Source organism: Tamandua tetradactyla, chromosome 10 (genome assembly GCF_023851605.1).
Source record: "Tamandua tetradactyla isolate mTamTet1 chromosome 10, mTamTet1.pri, whole genome shotgun sequence".
Taxonomy (NCBI): domain Eukaryota; kingdom Metazoa; phylum Chordata; class Mammalia; order Pilosa; family Myrmecophagidae; genus Tamandua; species Tamandua tetradactyla.
In genome coordinates, this window is record NC_135336.1 from 88,932,769 (window position 1) to 88,951,474 (window position 18,706).

Sequence of the window (18,706 nt, forward strand, 5' to 3'; positions counted from 1 at the left end):
ACCACATCAACATTGGTTTGAAGATGAGGTAAAGAGCTAGAAAACTAGATGTAAATGAGCATGCTGAAAGATTCACATGATCACTTTCCACTGGTGTGTGCAACCTAGCTAAAATTCTCAAGCACTGATCTTTATTTTATTTATTTATTTATTTTTCCAAGAGGTTACCTTTTCAGTTCCTTCTTCTTTGAGGCTAATAATGTCCAGATCAAAATCCTTCCTTAAGCCATCAGTTTTATTGAAAGTGATACGCCCAGTCAAGCCATCCCACCGAGCCTGTGAGTGAAAGGAATGTGGTATTACTGTATAACGCTTAGCATTTAGAATTCCCAACCATCAAAACTGTAATGCCACAAATTCATCATGGTATTCAATTATTCAGTTTCATCATGCTGTTATAAACCATTGCATTGGTTTCATAACTCAATAGAAGAACGCTTCACCATTTTATTAGTGCTCATTTATTTTGTCAGTACTAACATCTTAACTGCAGTTACACCTGCAATAGTGGCAACTGAAATAGAGGCAGAGGGAATTATGGGTATTATAGAAAGAATTGCTATAAAACAGTCTGCATATGGAGTAAACAAAGCCTTGTAAGTTAAGATATTCTAACTTTTCCAAGTCAACCCAAATCCCCTTCAAGATTCTGCCAAGAGGAACATCCTCTGCCCCTTTTTTCTTCTCTAGAAAGGGTATCATCCAATGATGATGTTCAGATATCCAAATTGTTTGCATTTTGGGCCATTTGAAGTCTTGTGGAGATTTTATGAGTTTTTTATGGCTGCTGTAACAAATAACCACAAACTTGGTGGCTTAAAATGGCAGAAACTCATTCTCTCAGAATTCTGGAAGCCAAAATCCAAAAGCAGTGTCATTGGGCTGAAATCGAGCTGCTGGCAGGGTTTGTGCTGGAGGTTCTATGGGAGAATCCATTCCTTGCCTCTTCCAGCTTTTGGTAGCTGCCAGCATTCTTTGGCGTATGGCTGCCTCATTCCAGTTTCTGCTTCTATGATCACATAGCCTCCTCCTCTTCCCTTCGGCCTACTCCCCCTCTGCTTCTCTATTATAAAGACACTTGTCATTACCTTGAGGATTTGCACAGATGATCCAGGATAATCTGGATAATCTCCCCATCTTAAGATCTTTAACTAAATCACATCTGCACTATCCTTTACTGCCATTAAAGTAGCATTTATGGGTTCCAGTGAATAGAATGTGGATATCTTTTAGGGGTTGTTTAGGTTTGCTAAAGCTGCCAGAAGGCAATATACCAGATATGTGTTGGCTTTTACAATAGAGATTTATTAGCTTACAAATGTACAGTTCTAAGGCCCTCTCAGAAGACTGACTCTCAGTCAGATAGCAAAATACATGGCTATCCTTCTTCCTTGGGGATTTCATTGCTTCAGCTTCTGGTTCCAGTGGCTTCCTCCCTGAGCTTCTGTGGGTCTTCTCTTAGCTTCTCTGCACCTTTTCTCTGTGAGCTTCTCTTAATTTCATCTCTTAGCTTCTGAATATGTTTTATCATCTTATAAATGATTCTAGTAAACAGGATTAAGATCCACCTTCAATGCGGAGGGTCACATCTCAATTGAAATAATCTAATCAAAATGTCCCACCCACAATATATCTGTCCCTACAGGAATGGATTAAAAGAACATATCTTTTCTGGGGGTATGTAGCAGCTACAAACCACCACAGGGGCCATCGTCTAGCTACTACAGGAATCAACATCATTTTAGGAAATAAAATTCACAGCAGTCTGCACTTGACAAGAATTCACATGAGACATCTTTGGTGATTTCAGTAAATAAAAAGTAGTGGCCCTTGGGTTGTTTGAACTTCAGGTGATTTGGGGGACAACATTGTCTAATTTGAGTTGACTTACAAATGGAGATAAAGACCTTGTACACATCTAGCTGTTTTTTCCTTCCTCCTGACTGCCCATTTATCAGTGACATGTAAGATTTGAAGAAGATCTTGAGGAGTTGTACAATTACCACAGTTGTGGTATGTGGACCATGTATGTTTGCTGATGTACTTGCTCATTTGGCCAAAAAGTAGAGCAAAATAGTGGAAAAAGCATGAGTGTTCTATAGAACTGGGTTCGAATCTCTGAAGTGTGACTAGGCAAATTAACTAATCTTGCTGAGCATGGGCTATCTCAGATGTCTGTGTTTGATCCATACAGGCTTTTAGTGAGGACTATATGACACTTAAAAATTCTTTTTTTTTAATCTTAAATTTTTAGTTTTTTGCGAAGGGGGAGAGAAACATATAAATAAAGAGAAGAAAAAAGAGAGAAGAAAGGAGAAGGGAGAGAGGAGGGAGGGAAGAAAGGGTAGGAGGGAAATTGATGCGGGCAGGAGAGTACCACATTCCCCATCCATCCCCCAAATCTTCATCTAGATTATACTAGAGCTAAATGTCAGAGGAAGTTACATTGACTTTCCATCTCAAAGTTGATCATTTCTTGGCCTATTATCCAGAGCAATTCATCTGGCTCACTTGAGCCTTGATGTCATCTTTACCAGAGGTGTAATACTGAGATCATACAATATCTATCCTTTTGTGTCTGGTTTATTTCACCCAGAATTATGCCCTCAAGTTTCATCCATGCTGTCGTATGCCTCAGGACCTCATTTTGTCTTATTACTGCAAATATTCCATCATATGTTTATACCACATTTTGTTTATCCGTTCATCTGTTGTTGGGCACTTGGATTGCTACCATCTTTTAGCATTGTGAATAATGCTGCTTTAAATATCTGTGTGAAAATATCTGTTCATGAAACTGCTTCCAGCTGTCCTGGGTATATACTGAGTAGTGGTATTGTGGGGTTGTATGGCAACTCAATGTTTAGTTTTTTGAGGAATCGCCAAACTGTTTTCCATAGCAGGTATAGCATTACAGAGTCTCACCAGCAGTGAAGTATTCTAATTTCTCCACAACTACTCCAATACTTGTAGTTTCCTCTTTGTTTAATTGCAGGCATTCTTTTGGGTGTGAGATGATTGTAGTTTTAACTTGCATCTCCATTATAGCTAAAGAAGATGGGCAACTCTTCATGAGCTTTTAGCCATTTGTATTTGCATGTCAGAAAAATGTCTATTCATATCTTTTGTACATTTTATAATAGGGTTGTTTATTCTTTTGTTGTTAATTTGTATAATTTCCTTATGTACAGTGGGATATCAAACCTTTATCTGATGTACGGTTTCCAAATATTTTCTCCCCTTGAGTTGGCAGCCTCTTCACCTTTTTGACAAAATCCTTTGAGGCACAGAAGAGGTCAAAGGATTTGATTTGAGGGGTTCCCAATTTTCTATTTTTTCTTTCATTGTTTGTGCTTTGGGCATAAAGTTCAGGAAAATACCTCCTTTAAAAATTCTAAACATATAGAAAACATTAAAAATTTTAATGATTATTATTTTGAAATTTTTACCTCCATTTTAGCTTTTCCATCCCCAACTTCATAACCCTAGAGTTTGGCTTTTATTGCTTCATATGTCATGACTCACATGTGTACTTTTTACTGGTCTCACTATATTTCATTTTACAAATCAATACCAGATTCATTGTCCCCAAATACAATGCTCATATTCAGGTTAAAAAATATGCAAATCATATGGACTTCGTAATGGATTTTTGACACCTATAAATTCGTCTTTGACTTTACATTTGCAGTCTTTCAAAATCTTGCCTGACCTACCTTTCCAGAATTTACTCCCTGCTACTCCCCAAGGCACAGCCCCAAGGAGAACAAGCCTGAGCCATCCAGACACTGTGTGCCAATTCAGCATATCCTTCATCCTCCACTCAGCCAACCAACTCCTACTCATCCTTCAAGATCATGTCGCTATACTGTTCTGGCCTAGAGCACCTTCTCAGGCACAAAGCTCGCCATCTGTATCACTATGACTGGTGTTCTTTGTGATTTTGCTTGTAGTTTCATACTAGATATTACTTAACATTACACAATTCATCTCGGAAAGTCTTATGTTGTCAAATGAATTATGAGCTTATGATTCTCTTACAAAATTGTATTACCACCACTATCTAACAAAATGACACAGACCTTAGGTACTTCAATTTCTTTCTTACTCTAATTTTCTCTAAAATAAAATTTCATTAATTTGCTTATTTTACTCCTCCATCTTCCTACAATTTTCCTTCTTTATTTAATCATAAAGTCTACAAGTCGTAATCTTAGTCTAAAAACAGTAAAAATACCCTTGCTTGGGACACAAGAAACGAAGTTTAGTCTTAAGGCAATATCTAACTGTGTCCTCCTTTAAGCTAAGGAGAGTGTTATGTTAAGTGAGGGTGTTGACTAAAATGAGTTTTAGCTCTGAAATTCTACACTGTAAGGAAGATGCAGTAGAGGGCTTAATGCAAGTTGACAAGCATTCAGTAAGCACCTATTGTCTGCAAGCTGGGCTGCATGAAGCATAAGATAAAGTTGCTATTCTCAAGTTAATGTAAAGCATATTCCTATCTGCCTAGGGAGAAAAATAATAGTGTGTGTGATATATTTCCTAATTAAATCATTTAGGAAATATCCATTAACTGAGCATCTTCTCTATGCCAGAACCTATGTTAGAAATACAACACCTAGCAGTTTAATGAAAACAGGATCATTTATGGATTTCAATAACACACCATAAGTGTGAGGATAAAGATTTGCACAGAGAATTGAAGAAAGGAGTGTGAAGAAAAAGCACATCACAACACAGGGAAAGAAAGAGGTAGCAAAACATAACTGGAGAAAAGCATGCGTTAGCTCTGGCAAGATGGGAAGTTGGCAAGCAAAGATTCACAGCCTTGGAAAAGGCATGAAATAAAGAGTAAATTTAAGTTTGCCATGGGTCTACAAATGCAAGGGAAAGAATGATGAGAAATGAGCCTGGGGAGACAAGTAGGAGTCTGTTTATAAAGGTGTTGTAAATCATGCTGGTTTTCTCAGGCTGTGTTCTATAGACATTGGGCAACCATTGGATTGCTTTAAGCATAAGAGGTCATGCATGGTCAGATGTGCATTAGAGGGAGACCATTCTGGAAGGATTGTGGAGGATGACTCACAGAAAGGTCAAGACTATAAGCATGGGGTTAGTTGGCAGGTAGTTCTCATAGTACAAAATATATGGACTCATATTCATACACCCACACAGAGACATCTGGACGTAACAATTCCTTTATCTCCCTGTCCCACCAACTTGCAAACCATTAAATATTAATGGAAATGGTTTCATAGCAGGACAGACAGAGTTTCCTGAAGAAAGCCTAACAATTTAAATCCTTAAATAAAGAAAGAGCTTGTTTAAAAATCAACTTAAATGTCAGGAATAAACGTAATTAGAGAAAACATTTTCTGTCTATGCTTCAGAAAGAATGGTGCTATCATGACAATACTACATCTTATCACTTGATTATGCTGGAAGTGAAATCAAATGAGTGCCAGGAAAGGATATATGGGCAGGGAAAGGATCCAACTCTCTCACCTAAGCAGTCTGTTTGCCCAAACTAGACGTCAGTTGCTCAAGGACTATAGCACATAAAAAGAAAATGCTTTTTTGGATCCTAGGATTTAGCCTCCAGAATTTATCGCTAAGGGAAGCCATAAAGCCAAACACTAGCACAGGCTTTAAAATAGAGATGGCATATTTTTATGATCAATAGTAACACCTGTTGTTATACTGGCTGAGATACAGGTAATCACATGTCAGGCCTGGGACAAAAACAATCAATCCCACAGGATACAAGTGGAGAGCTTCCTCTTGTATAAATTTAGATACATTTCCTGATGTCATGATATCCTTTTCTGCCCCATCATATCCAAATCCTGCTTTGGGTACTCTGGTCACTCTTTCTTATTTCATAAGCCAAAGGTTGGCTTTATGGATTGATGGGTTAAATGAGAACTATGAAAAATCTGCCTTAGGGTCAAAGCATCATTTGCTTGATAGCTGAGAACAATCGGTCTCAGGCTTTGGTTCGGTAGAACTCTTCATTGTGTTAGGGTTATGGCATAAATCAGCTTTTAGGCCTGTTTTTATGTTTTTGAAATGTGCATTTCTAATCCTCTTCCAGATCTGTCTGGAAGGAGGTAGTTTTCTTCATTAAGTTCTATGGGATTTTCAGAAAGCTTTTTCCTAAAAGCAACTTTTCCTTCATAGGGGTCATGTTGTGAATCCATTTGGCACATTGTCCAGAGTTTATAGGGTTTCCTGAGAATGTACAGAATTGGCAGCATTTATCTCTTGATGTAGCATGTAGCTCATAGCAGTTCACAAATCCAATTTCATTTCCACTAAATGTATCTTTTGTGTTCTTTTGTTTGGATTCTGTTGCATTAGCCTTATTTTTGCTTAAGAATAATTTAGTGTTATTTTTAACACTAAGTGTTCCAGTCACTGGAGCAGAGTAATTTCCACTTCTTACTTGTCCTTGCAGTTTATCAAAGGGGCAAAAAAGTTCTTTTTTATTTTTTTCATGCTTTAACAATGTTCCCTTTCCTGCCTCAGATAGCCACATACACTCTTCTCCTGGTTTTTGGTTGAACTGAATTACCTTTTGCCCTTCATAGTCAAATTTCCCTTATTACCATAATTATCTCTGCTTTCTTGCCTCCCATCCCTAAGTAAGTTGCATTTCTGTGTATAAATATATTCTTAACAAACTAATTGTTACAAAGCATTTATTAATCACCAACTGCACTATTGATTAGGGTGAATATACAATGACTATTCCTGGATCTGATGAATAAGATCCATAAAAAAACCTATTTTCTAGGATAAAAATGAAGCACATACAATTAAGATAATGATATGTAATTATATTATATATAATTACAATTTGCTTGCCTTATGGAGAAGCATTTGCACAGGGGACAATTACAGTATACTTAACTGAAAACAATACTTAAACTATTGTCTTTATTGTAGAAAATAGCTTTAATTTCTACTCTGCATTAGACCTCTTGACAACAACTGCTTACGAGAAACTAGATCAAATGGCATGAATGTTCCCTTATATTCTTATCGTGACCCCTTATCTGATGGCCAAGGGAAAGGAATTCAGAGGTAAAAAGAAGAAAAACAGAAGTTTTTGTTAATGTCTTATTTGTATGCTCTTTCTCAAGATGTTATTTATTGTCCAGATAAAATGTACACATTTTAATATCAAGGAAGTAAGTAGCTAACACCTTGACTCCTTACCTCCAGTGAAATGTGACCATGTGTATGTCTATCTATGTTTACAAATGCTTATTGCTGCTGTCACATCTGAGAAAGATTCACACATTTAAACAGTAAGAAATCTCAAACTGTGCTCTTTAGTTACAATATTTAATAGTCACATTTAACTTCAGTTAGGTAAGATAATTGTTTTATTCACATTTTTTTCCTAAAGGGAACTTAAATCCTCTTTTCCTAGAATTTTCCTTGACTTAGCCGTTCTCGTTTATGATAGGGAATAAATACTTTCCTATTGAAATATGTAGACTTTTTGTTTCAGAGTAGGAAAGTATTGCTTTTCTAGTGGACATGATATTTTAAGAACAATCGTTTCTTGCATTTCTTCATTTACGTATTTGAAATTATGCTTTCTTGTAAGAATATTGTGATTAGAAGGCTCAGGCAAATTTAAAAGTTTGCTTCCCCTGGGGTTAGTCAAGGAGAAGGAAGTAAATTGCTTTTAAATAGCTATCATATGTTTTAATAAAAAATCAAAACTTGAAAATAAAGTAGAAAAAAAAACCCATGAAAGAGTGTATGGCCTCTGTCTGCCATAGTGGAACTTGTCCAAGAGGCTCATCCAAGGATTTGATGCTCTAGGGAAATACATTTTTATTTTTCAATTTCCTATTGTTTAGGGTCTGGAAACATAAAATTACATGCTAATTTGTTGGTTTTGTATCCAGTATCTGCCTCATAGAAAAGGCAACCCCAAAGATTACAACTGTATAGCCCTGTAGCACATTTACCAGTTTTGTCTTTGCTGGTAGCCTCTATAACCACGGTTTCTCTAGTTTCCCTCTGAACAAGCTTCATCACCCTACCAGTTCCCTCCGAGTTAAATACATCTGTGAAAGACACTTATTCTATATTTGTATTAGAGCTTGTATTTGTATATTTGTTTTAAAATTTCACTTTGTTTTTCAGAACGTCCTACCGAGACGCCCAAGTAGATTCACCATTCAAAGCCAGTTTTATGAGTTATATAAACTCAGGAACATCTTTCTTTCTTTTTTGTCCTGGCACGAATCCCAAGCAATAACATATTTTCACTGATTCTCTGTTTCTGCTTTTCTTTTCCTTCTCTTCCTTCCCTTCCCTTCCTTTCCCTTTTACTTCCTTTTCCTTTCTTCTGATTCTGTTTTTTGATTCTGATTTTTAGCCAGGTCTGTCAGTCTGAAAGTGTCTGCCTAATACATGACTTGAACCAGTTTTCTTCCACAACTACAGACTAGAAGATCTGTATCTTATGCTGGACCACTGAGCTGCCTCCACAATATAGATGACATACAGATGTGCATTTATGGATTTCATTAAAGCACAACTTCTGTGTGTCAGAAGCTCCTGTGAAGAGCCACAACCAGATCTAGGGACATGTGGGTATTTGACTGGTTGGCCAATCTCAACTACATAGTCAAGAGAGTACCTGGTGTATAATTGAATCTAATTACCATGTGACCAGTAGGTTATGACCCAATGGTGACAACAATGATTCAGAATTTTCTTTAATCTAATTATTTGGTGATATGTCAGGCAGATGATAGGAATCTAATTCTCTACTTTTAGTGTGAATGGTAACAGAAAATCTTTTGTTTGCTCTTTTCCTTTGTCTGTTAGAATGTAGTATGTCTTAGGTGCACTGGAAGGAGAACCCCTTTTGAAATCTGTGCATGAGTTATTGTCAGTGTTTATTTTTGAGCCATGGCTAAGGTTGTAGAACTGAAACTGAAGCTCTCAGTATATCTGTGTGTCTACTACAAATTGGAAAAATCTTTTCACCTCATTGTGAGTGTGTGAAATATATTCCTACCTCCTGAAGGTACTAATAAATTAGATTATAAAATATTGCAAATTAAAGTAAATCTGTTTAATTGGCTTATAGATTTGATTATTTAAAATAAATTAATGTTCTCAGGATTCCCATAAAATAAAGAAACCAAAGTTTTAATACTTTATATGTGTGACCCTTAAACAAACAAAACTCACTAAAACTGCTAGTTTAGAAGCATTTTGCATAAAAATCCAAATTTTTTAACCAAGGTATATTTTGGTCAAATTTAATTGATTATATATCTTTGGTCACTTATAATTGATTTTTAAACATCACCTAAAAATCCATTGTATGTCTTTCCCTTAATTTTGTCAGTGTGAATTATAGGTCAAGTGTACATTTTTAATAATACTTGTGTTTATTTTTTGATGAAGAGGCTAGTTAATCTGAATTTCCTAAACTTCTTATACTGGTTTACTGATTAGATAAGTTTAGATAGCTAGCATTGTCATATAATATTTAAAATTACGAAGATGTAAAATTATGTATCTAATTATATTGAATTAGAATTCTGACAATTTTTTTAATCAACAGCAATTATGCTTTGTGATGTATCAGTTTAAAATAATTAGTAACATTTAAGAACTTAGTAACATTTAAGATCTTGAGTCAACATTAAATCAAGTATAGTGAAGGGAAAAACATGATTGTGTATACTATTGAAGGTTTGAAGGAACTGGATCTTACATGCTTTAGGATATAAGATCTGCAAACGATGAGTCTGAATAAAGGCAATGAAATATGTTAAAATTTTGTAATGTTTGTTCAATTTTGATGGGTTTATTAATATGATATATACTTGTAAAGTTTTGTGATCCCTTTTCTGCAAAATGCTATATTCATGTGAAGCTAGAATTTTGATTTCTCTCTTTTAAAATGACAACTGGTCTTGGAGTATTAAGTCTGCTCTCAACAAGAAGACATACATGTTAATAATTTACCATCTATGCAATCTGCTTGGATAAACTTTTGTCCTGTCATCAAGTGGCTTCTGCTTTCCCTTCCTGTTTTCTTGAAAGCTCTGCTATAAGGTATAGGCTAGGAATTAGGCCTTTTGTCAATGAATGACAGTCTCATATGCTGTCACTTCTTAGTCCTTTTTTTTCTTTTTTGCGTGGGCAGGCACTAGGAATTGAACTCGGGTCTCCAGCATGGCAGGTGAGAATTCTACCACTGAACCACCATAGCACCGCCCCACCTCTTAGTACTTTAAGACACCCATCATTGGTACTGACTTTGGAGCGTAAGGAGACATCACTTAAAACTCCTTAGGCTACTGTATTAAGAGAACTAAATTAGGATTTCCAGAAATCATTTTAATAGGTCCAGAAACAGAAGACCTCATGAAAGCAGAGGGCTGACCCAGTCTCTAATGGTACAAGACTTAAGAGGGATTAAATAACCAGTTGAGGGAACTCTACATTTATTTGGCTTTGAGGATTGCTGATATATTTTTAAATGTTCTAGTAAGGGAGAGAAGAAATCCTTTTTTTTTTGTCTTGATCTATCTTTAATCCCCAATTTATTAGCTTATAAATGACACATTCTTTATAAGTTATATAATTCTCCCTGATTCTTCAGAATCCAGAAATAACTCACTGGTTTTTATGACAACATGATCATTTGCATAAGATCAGTAAGAATCATTTTTTCTTTTTACCAGGACACAGGGGGCAAATTTGTTTTGTAACCAAGGCTATGCCAGGACTGTTCTGGGAAACTAATCTGTTACTTGTTCTATGGTTCACAGGATTCCTGACTTACAGGCACTAAAGAAGGTCATTTCCTGGCAGGTCCTGAAATCTAGCAGATGTTAGGCACCTCAAAGACAGAGGAATTCACCCAAATGTGAAAATACTACAGTAATAGTGTGCATATGAATTATGTGGATTTACTTTTTTACATTCGTGTGATAGGCTGAAAAATGCCCCTTGTCCCCTCACCGCCCTTGAACCCACACATTTCACTGCCAAATGTCTATGTCCTAATCTGTGGAAACTGGAATGTTACCTTATATTGCAAAAGAAATTTTGCAAATGTGATCAAGCTAAAGATTAAAATAAGGAGATCATCTTGAATTTATCTGAATGGATCCAATGTAATCACATGGGTGTTTATAAGAGGGATATATGCATGAAGATTTTAGAAACAGACAGAAGGTGATGTGATAATGGAAGGAGAGGAGCAGAAATACAGAGTGAGAGAAATTTGAAGATACTACACTGCTGGCTTTGAAGATGGAGGAAGGGGCCACCACAAGCTAAAGATTATAGGCAGCCTCTAGAAGCTGAAAAAGGCAAGGAAACAGAATCTCTCATCAGAGGCTCCAGAAGGAATCAGCTCTGATGACTCCTAGAGTTTAACCTATGGAGAGCCACATCAGATTTCTGGCCTTTAGAACTGTAAGAATAAATTTATGTTGTTTTAAGTCACCAAGTTTGTGGTAATCTGTTAAGCAGAAATAGAAAACTAATACGTCTTGGAAAAAAGAGCCAGTAAGAGCAGCAAAAGCATTTCTGGAAAAAGAGAGGCTTTTGAAAATGCAAACTGAGATTCCTTTTGAAATTTCCATATAGAAGTTAATCCCCTGGCTTTAGTAGCTGCTCAAAACTGTAGCTCTGGATTTACAGACTATACTTAATTAGAATTATCTGGTTAATTAACATCTCTTCCTGCACGCATGTAAATTAATCAGGTCCCCAAACAATGACATCAGACTTTGAGGTTTATGAATAATCTTCAGAGATTATTTATGATACGTGTGGGAACTGTTCAGAAAAATTATCTAAAACTTGGAAACAAAGCAAGAGAATGACTCCATGTCCTTTCAAGGTCAAACTGGGTCATTATCTATTAACAGGCTCATTCAAGGATGATTTAATTCTCTGGGAGATTATACTTTTGTTTGTTTTACTAATTTCTATTGTTGAAAGTCAAGACTATGAGATTATATATTAACTTGTAGAATTTTGTCCTATAGTGAAGCAAATATTTTGTATCTGGTACAAAAGATAACCTCAAAGGCTATGGTTTTCTTGCTCTGTTGCACATTAATCAGTATTGCCTATAACTCAGCAAATTTATTTCAGTTACCCTTTCCCAGTGACCTATATAATCACTGTTCTCTACTTCTTTGAATTAGCTTTACAATCCTGATGGTTCTATCATTAAGGATTTAAGTGTATTTTTAGCACTGCTTATGTTATGTTTGCCTGAGAGTCATGTGGCTAACTTTTTAAAATTAGACATTGACAGATACTAAGTGGCATGTATGTGTGTGTGTGTGTGTGTGTATGCTCATTTGATCCTGATAGCAGGCTGATGAGGAAATAAGGTAAGTATGATTGTCCCCAAGGAGGAAAGATCCCACAGTTAATGAGATATAGGGTGGAGGGATTCAAAACCATACAGAGGGTGGGCCATGGTGGCTCAGCAGGCAAAGTTCTCCTCTGCCATGCCGGAGACCTGGGTTCATATTCCCGGTGCCTGCCCACGTTAAAAAAAAAAGGAAAACAAAACATATGGAGGTGAGAACCAATGACTTGCCAGTCAGCAATATTTTTCTTTATTTTTAAAATGCAATACGTGATATTTTTTGATTTGGCTAATGGAGGTACATCAGCTTACTAGTTTATTAAATCCTCTTGTTCTCCCTGAAAACTTCCTATTTTCCATACAGTTTTCTGAACCTTAAAATGGTTCTATTTTATATTGTTATATGATGTACTTTATATTATTCTCTGCATTCCCAAGGAAAAGTTCGTGAGAACGAAAATGAACAAAGGTATGGGTTAATTTCTCCCACTTTAAATCTTAACAACAGATTCTGCATGGGTCATAGGGAAAGAACATTGTCAAGAAAAAGAACCAACAAAGAAAAGTGAAAAATTTTAAATCAGCACTAAAATCCTTCCATCCTTCTAATTCATGGCATGTTTGGAACCTGAGTTGCCTAAATTGACCTGACTTCAATCTTTTGGATTCAATTGGCATGTCAAAAGCATCTATTCTGGCTTCCAGTATCCCATTTCTCAGTTTCTCTGCTTCATCTAGGACAAAGCAACCTCTCCAAAAAATCAATATCGTATGGCTGGAAAGTCCTGTCATCATGAGGGGAAAAGAGGCCATCTCCTCTTTCGTGCAGTCCTCTCCATTAAGGTCCGAGAGCAACTGGAATTTACACATAATATTCTAATTGTCATCAGAGTTCAGAGCAAGGGAAATATGTGGGAAGAGTCTAAATTCTTGGCTTTTTGCTCATGTACTTGAAACACCTAGAATTTTTCTGCTAGCATTGGATTAAATGGATCCTAGGATGGTCATACTTTCTATGATTTCATTTGGATTTACTTCCATTTTGAATTTTTTGCCATAAATATTGTGACTTTAGCTGACTTAAAATATGACTGTAAGACTGGATATGTATGAAAGTCCTTTTTCCCCCCATCACATGGATCATCTCTCTTTGAAATGTCTTTCTTCAATATCCCCTGGATCCTTTCCTTCAGTATACTTTTTGTTCTCATTTTTTCACCAAGCTAAAAATATCTCCCTTCTTGTTATTCTGACATAACAATGATACTTTGATTTTATAAGGTGCATCATATGGCAATATACAATAGAACCATGTTATGGTTCAGAAAACTATATGGAAAATATGAAGTTTTCAGGGAAAACAGGTGGATTTAATGAACTACTAAATTAATGTATTTCTATTAACCAAATAAAAAAGCATCATATATTGCATTTAAACAATAAAGAAAAATACTGCTGACAGGTTTTCACATATTGCTCATGAACAAATTTTAGTCATAAATCTGGCATTGTAAATAAGATACGTTTCAACATAATGGTAGTTCATTTAAATTGTGACCAGGTTTTAACTCTTGAGTATAGTGTATCAGAGAGAGTATAACTTTGGAATCAAACAATAAGGACTTTTGAATCTATGCTCTATTTTTAACAGGATGAGTTTGAGAAAGTTACTTAACCTCTTGGAGCTCCATTTGCAAAAATTAATACTGTCTTCACATTGTTGTTGTAAAGATTAAAAGAGATAATGCATCAAAGCATTTAACAGAGTGCTGCCAGAGTGGAAGCTCAATACAAATCCAGTTTCTTTACTATCCTGACCTAATTACGATTTCCTTAACTCTCCTCATGATTACATGATAACCATGGACCATTTTGTAAGAATCTCCTTCTACCTCAGAAACTTCCCTTATGCTGTTGGTGAATGAAAAGCCAATTGCTCTCCTATTTTGTCCACTTTATTAATGCAGTGGTTCTTGAATTTTAATGAGCACAAAAATCACTGGGCATTTGTTTAAGGTGAGCGGAAGGAATCTACATTTTTTTTTATGAGCACTACAGTTGGTTCTGTTGCATTCATACCTCACACTGCCCTCTAAGAATCACTGAAATAGGCCTTAAAGCTTGTCAGCTTCATAGACCCTACACGCTTATTACGTATGTGCACTGAATATTTCCACCAAACAATTATCTGTCAGTGATCAAGCCTGGAGTCTGATTCCAGTTTTGAAGAAGTTCACAATTGAATGATTAAAGTATCTATTATCTGTCTATTTATCTACCTATCATCTTTCTACCATCATCAATCTATTTCTATTGTCTATAACCTATACTTGTCTATCATCTATCTATCTACCTATCTCTATCTATTATTTATCTAATTTATCATCTGTAGCTACCTACCTACCTATCTACATAGCTATCTATCTATTCTCTACTTATCTATCTACCTATCATTTATCTGGTATCTACTTACCTATCTATCTACCTTACAGTACAAAGATGTATATAGTTAAGAAGTAAATGAATAACACTGATAAATGTTTTATAGTGTTGGGAAAAGTTAGCTATGGCTGGTATAGTCAGTGCAATTTTAAGGTGAAAATGAGTTTGGAGCTAGTCATTGACGATAAATGGGACTTGAAAATTGTATATGCTTATGTCTTTCAGTATAGTATTGGACAAAAGAGAGATTGTTATCACAAATTGGTTGGATCCTATACCCCTATATTCTAGGAAATTTTTTGAAATAATACAGACCACTCTGGGAGAATGGCTTTTGATATATTGTAGGCAATGGATATTGTAGACAAGATCCATTGCGTCTTTTCAAAGCCTGTGTTTGCTGGGAAAAATAGGTTTTCTCCCAAATGATCCTGGTTATTATAATTATTCTTATAGTCAGCCTGACCTCACAGGTACTCCTTTGAGTATCAAGGTATCAACCCCTAGCATGGTCCCAAACCACTTTTTCCCCCATATTCTCTTCCTGGTGATAAACTAGAATGTGATAAACTAGAATGAAATCACATGCCATGTGATTTCATGGCATGACCTTATTAGTTCAAAGTTCATACATGAGTGTGGATCTGAAGGAGACTTGGAAGGAACAGGAATCTTTTACACTGATCTTTAGGCTTTCCCCAGTGCTACTGAAAGGCAACAATCACACAGTTATAGGATAATGCACCCTGGTATTTCAGATGCCTCATTAGAGAGCTTCCTTGAAACAATATTTTCAATTGCCTAGAGAATAAAAACCCACCTCTCAACGTACTACTTAAAACTGTTCCCTATTGTCCTTTGTGCTCCCATCTGTGTCTCTGTTCTACCCCACTGGGTCCACATGAACTTGCATTCCAACCATATGAATTTCTTCTCAAACTTTGTGCATGTTCACACTTCAAAACTTTGTTCTGGCTACCCCCTCTACCTGCAACTGCCTCCACCCTTGATCCATGTGTTTTGAGGAATTCTGCTCATTGATAGAATGTAAATATTGAGACAGCAGGAATGGGAACCTGTTTTATTCATGATATATCAGCTACCAAGGATAGTGTTCACTAAATACTTACTGTAGGAGTAAAAGAATTAATTTTAGGTCCAGTTCAAATGTCATCTCCTCTCTGAAGCCATTCATAGTCCCTGCAGTCAGAATGTGTAGCTTTTTCTTCTGGGTTTCAATACTGTTTTATTTATAGCTTATTGTAACCCACATTAGAAGTCTTGTATTATATGTAATTGTGACTATTCCCTCCAGATTATGACTTTCTTGAAGGTAGGGAAGGCACCATTTGTCTCTGCTACTTGCCACTCCTATCACAATAAAAACGCTACAGGTATAGAATATACATTTAATACTAGAACTTTCTAAGTTGCCAAAATGACATACTTTCATCAGAAATGTTTGTGAAACAAATGGCCTCCATTCTGTTAAACCTTCCAATGTCAGAGACATTTGTGATTCTAGCTGGAGCACTATATGACAGACCTTGACTTTAGCCTTTAGTCGCCTATAGTTTTGGATTCTCTGCAAGTGGCATGACTTCTGTGACTTTGGGAAAATCACATCACCTGGTGCCTCTTTCTGTAACATGAAGATGTTGAATAGAAAATCCCTAAGCATCCACAGCTCTGTGTGGTTTGGGAACTTGCCAAATTCCCAGCATATGCTTATACAAGTACTTGCTGCCTGGGCTCAGAATCCAACAGTCTTAAACAACCAACCTGGGATCTTTTTGAAAATTGAGACTGCATTTTTGTAAGTTATATCAGAAAAATGGTCAATTTAAGGAGGACTTTCCATTCCTCAAATGAATCAAGCAGAATGTAATGCTTAGAATCCCTTCTAATATGGAATAAACTCCCCCTCCCCCTTTGCTTCTGTTCTCATCCTACTGCTTTCAACTCCAAGATACTTGCTGAACTCATTTTGTGAGAGACATAGCACTCCCTTGTCCATCAAGCAAATAAACAGCATTTCTTTACAGCTTTGGGGGGCTTTTATTCTCATCAGGTCTTATGGTTTAAATCTCAAGTTCCCAACTGCTCAACTATCTATAGTTTCTTAACTAACCCCTTTGCAGATAGAGCCCAAAGGAGCCCAAAGCATATGATGATATTTTGGCAGATTTGCTGAGCAATCCCTTCAGTTTTGTTTTTCTACCATCACATTTAAGCAATCCTGTTTCAACCCAAATGCTTTTCAGCATTTATTTCCCCAGGACCAGGATTCTGGGGTTTAGATTCATTTAGCCTCTCAAGAACTATCAGTCAAGTGAAGAAAAGAGTCAAATAAATCCTGTGACATTTTAAGAAATTACTACAAAACTACAAAAGACTTAATTAGAATATTGTTACTTAATGATGTTTTAAAACAATATTCACAAATTATGGGTGAGAAAAAAATTGCTTGACCCCATACTTCAAAGACATTGCTTTCAAAATTACTTTAAGCTGTAAGCAACATACATTACTCCGCCTATTGTAGAATAATTAAGTTGGAATGGTGAAAGTCAATTGATTCAATACTATTGCAGTTCAATTGAATCATGTTAATTAGAATCTGCTTGTTCTCAACTAGATCTGCATAGTTTCATTCTCTCTCTCTCTCTGGTTATGGAGCAGAATTTGCTATCAGCCATCATTGAGCAAAATCTTTCAAAATAAGAAGAACCAACTTTAAAAGTTAGCTTTCCAGATCTCTAATTAGCAAATTGCTTTGAATGTATATTAATGAAACTACTCCTGCAATTTAATTTTTAATGATGTTATCACCCCTGTATTAAAAACACATAAAAGACTTTCCTGAGAAGGGATCGCACCCTCATAGGAGTTTTGGATTGTCCCTGCTGTTTACTATTGAGAACTCAACAAGTGAACTTGGCCCTTTTGCAGTGTTAAGCCTCATCCTTCAATTATGCAGTTGCCGAAGGTCAGTTTCTTTGCCATGTCTGACATTTGAGACACCAATATTGGTGCCCTTTAAGTTCTTGCCACAGATTGTACCCTAGGCAAGTTTGAGCAATTGGTCCTGAATCCAAATGAATTTGGAAGCAGCATGTAATGAAAGCTGCACAACCAAATAGTTAATATAAAGGTGCTTCTAAAAGATGCATATCATCTTTTAATGCTCTCGCCTGACACAATATCCACCCACTTGTCATAGATCACTCAGTTACCCTGGGGCAATGGCCTTACAAATGGTTTTGGATAGAAGTGTTGTCAAAAGCTGCTTGCAAAGTGGTCATACTCTGGTTATTAAGACAGGCTGCTTATTTCCATTTACTGTAAATCCATCCAGCAGAGGGAATAAAAAACTATTTTATACTTGACATCGATATTTTACTTATTTTTAAAAAAATCACATACTGACAGAGGCCTAGAGAGTGGCATCAGATTCCATTGTTTTTCCCTTGAATCCTTAATGCCCTTCAGAAACTCCTGGGGCTGGAATTGTAGAGTCTGGTGTTTCAGAATTTGTAGCAGCTTATTTGTTTTAGAACATGTTTATTCAAAGTCTGTTTATTATTTATTGCTCCATGCTCATTAGTATTTGCACTTTCTTTCCATTGTTCTATGGCATTTGGCTTGAGTCCACATACATTCGCTAGCCTCTCACTTTTGGTTTATCTCATTTACCCTGTCTGAAATGCTTGAGGTAAATCAGTATTGCAGCATCACTTTGGTAATCTCTAATTGTCCTTCAGATTTATTTTCCATGTTCCTTCCTCCAGGAAGCCTCTTCTATACTTCCAAGAATGGGTTAGGCAAGCATCCTTGAAAACAGTTCCCTAACATCCTATAATTATCCCTCTGAAAGCA

General features: G+C 36.1%; 1 protein-coding gene across 2 annotated transcripts in view; it reads right to left on the reverse strand.

Moving 5' to 3' along the window:
• The window catches only part of GRIK1 (glutamate ionotropic receptor kainate type subunit 1), a 147,319-nt gene that overhangs the window by 60,313 nt on the left and 68,300 nt on the right, over positions 1–18,706 (reverse strand). For both annotated transcript variants that reach the window (XM_077118806.1, XM_077118805.1), the window contains exon 7: positions 169–276. In XM_077118806.1, coding sequence (XP_076974921.1) covers positions 169–276 — 108 coding nt within the window. The remainder of the gene's footprint in view (positions 1–168; positions 277–18,706) is intronic.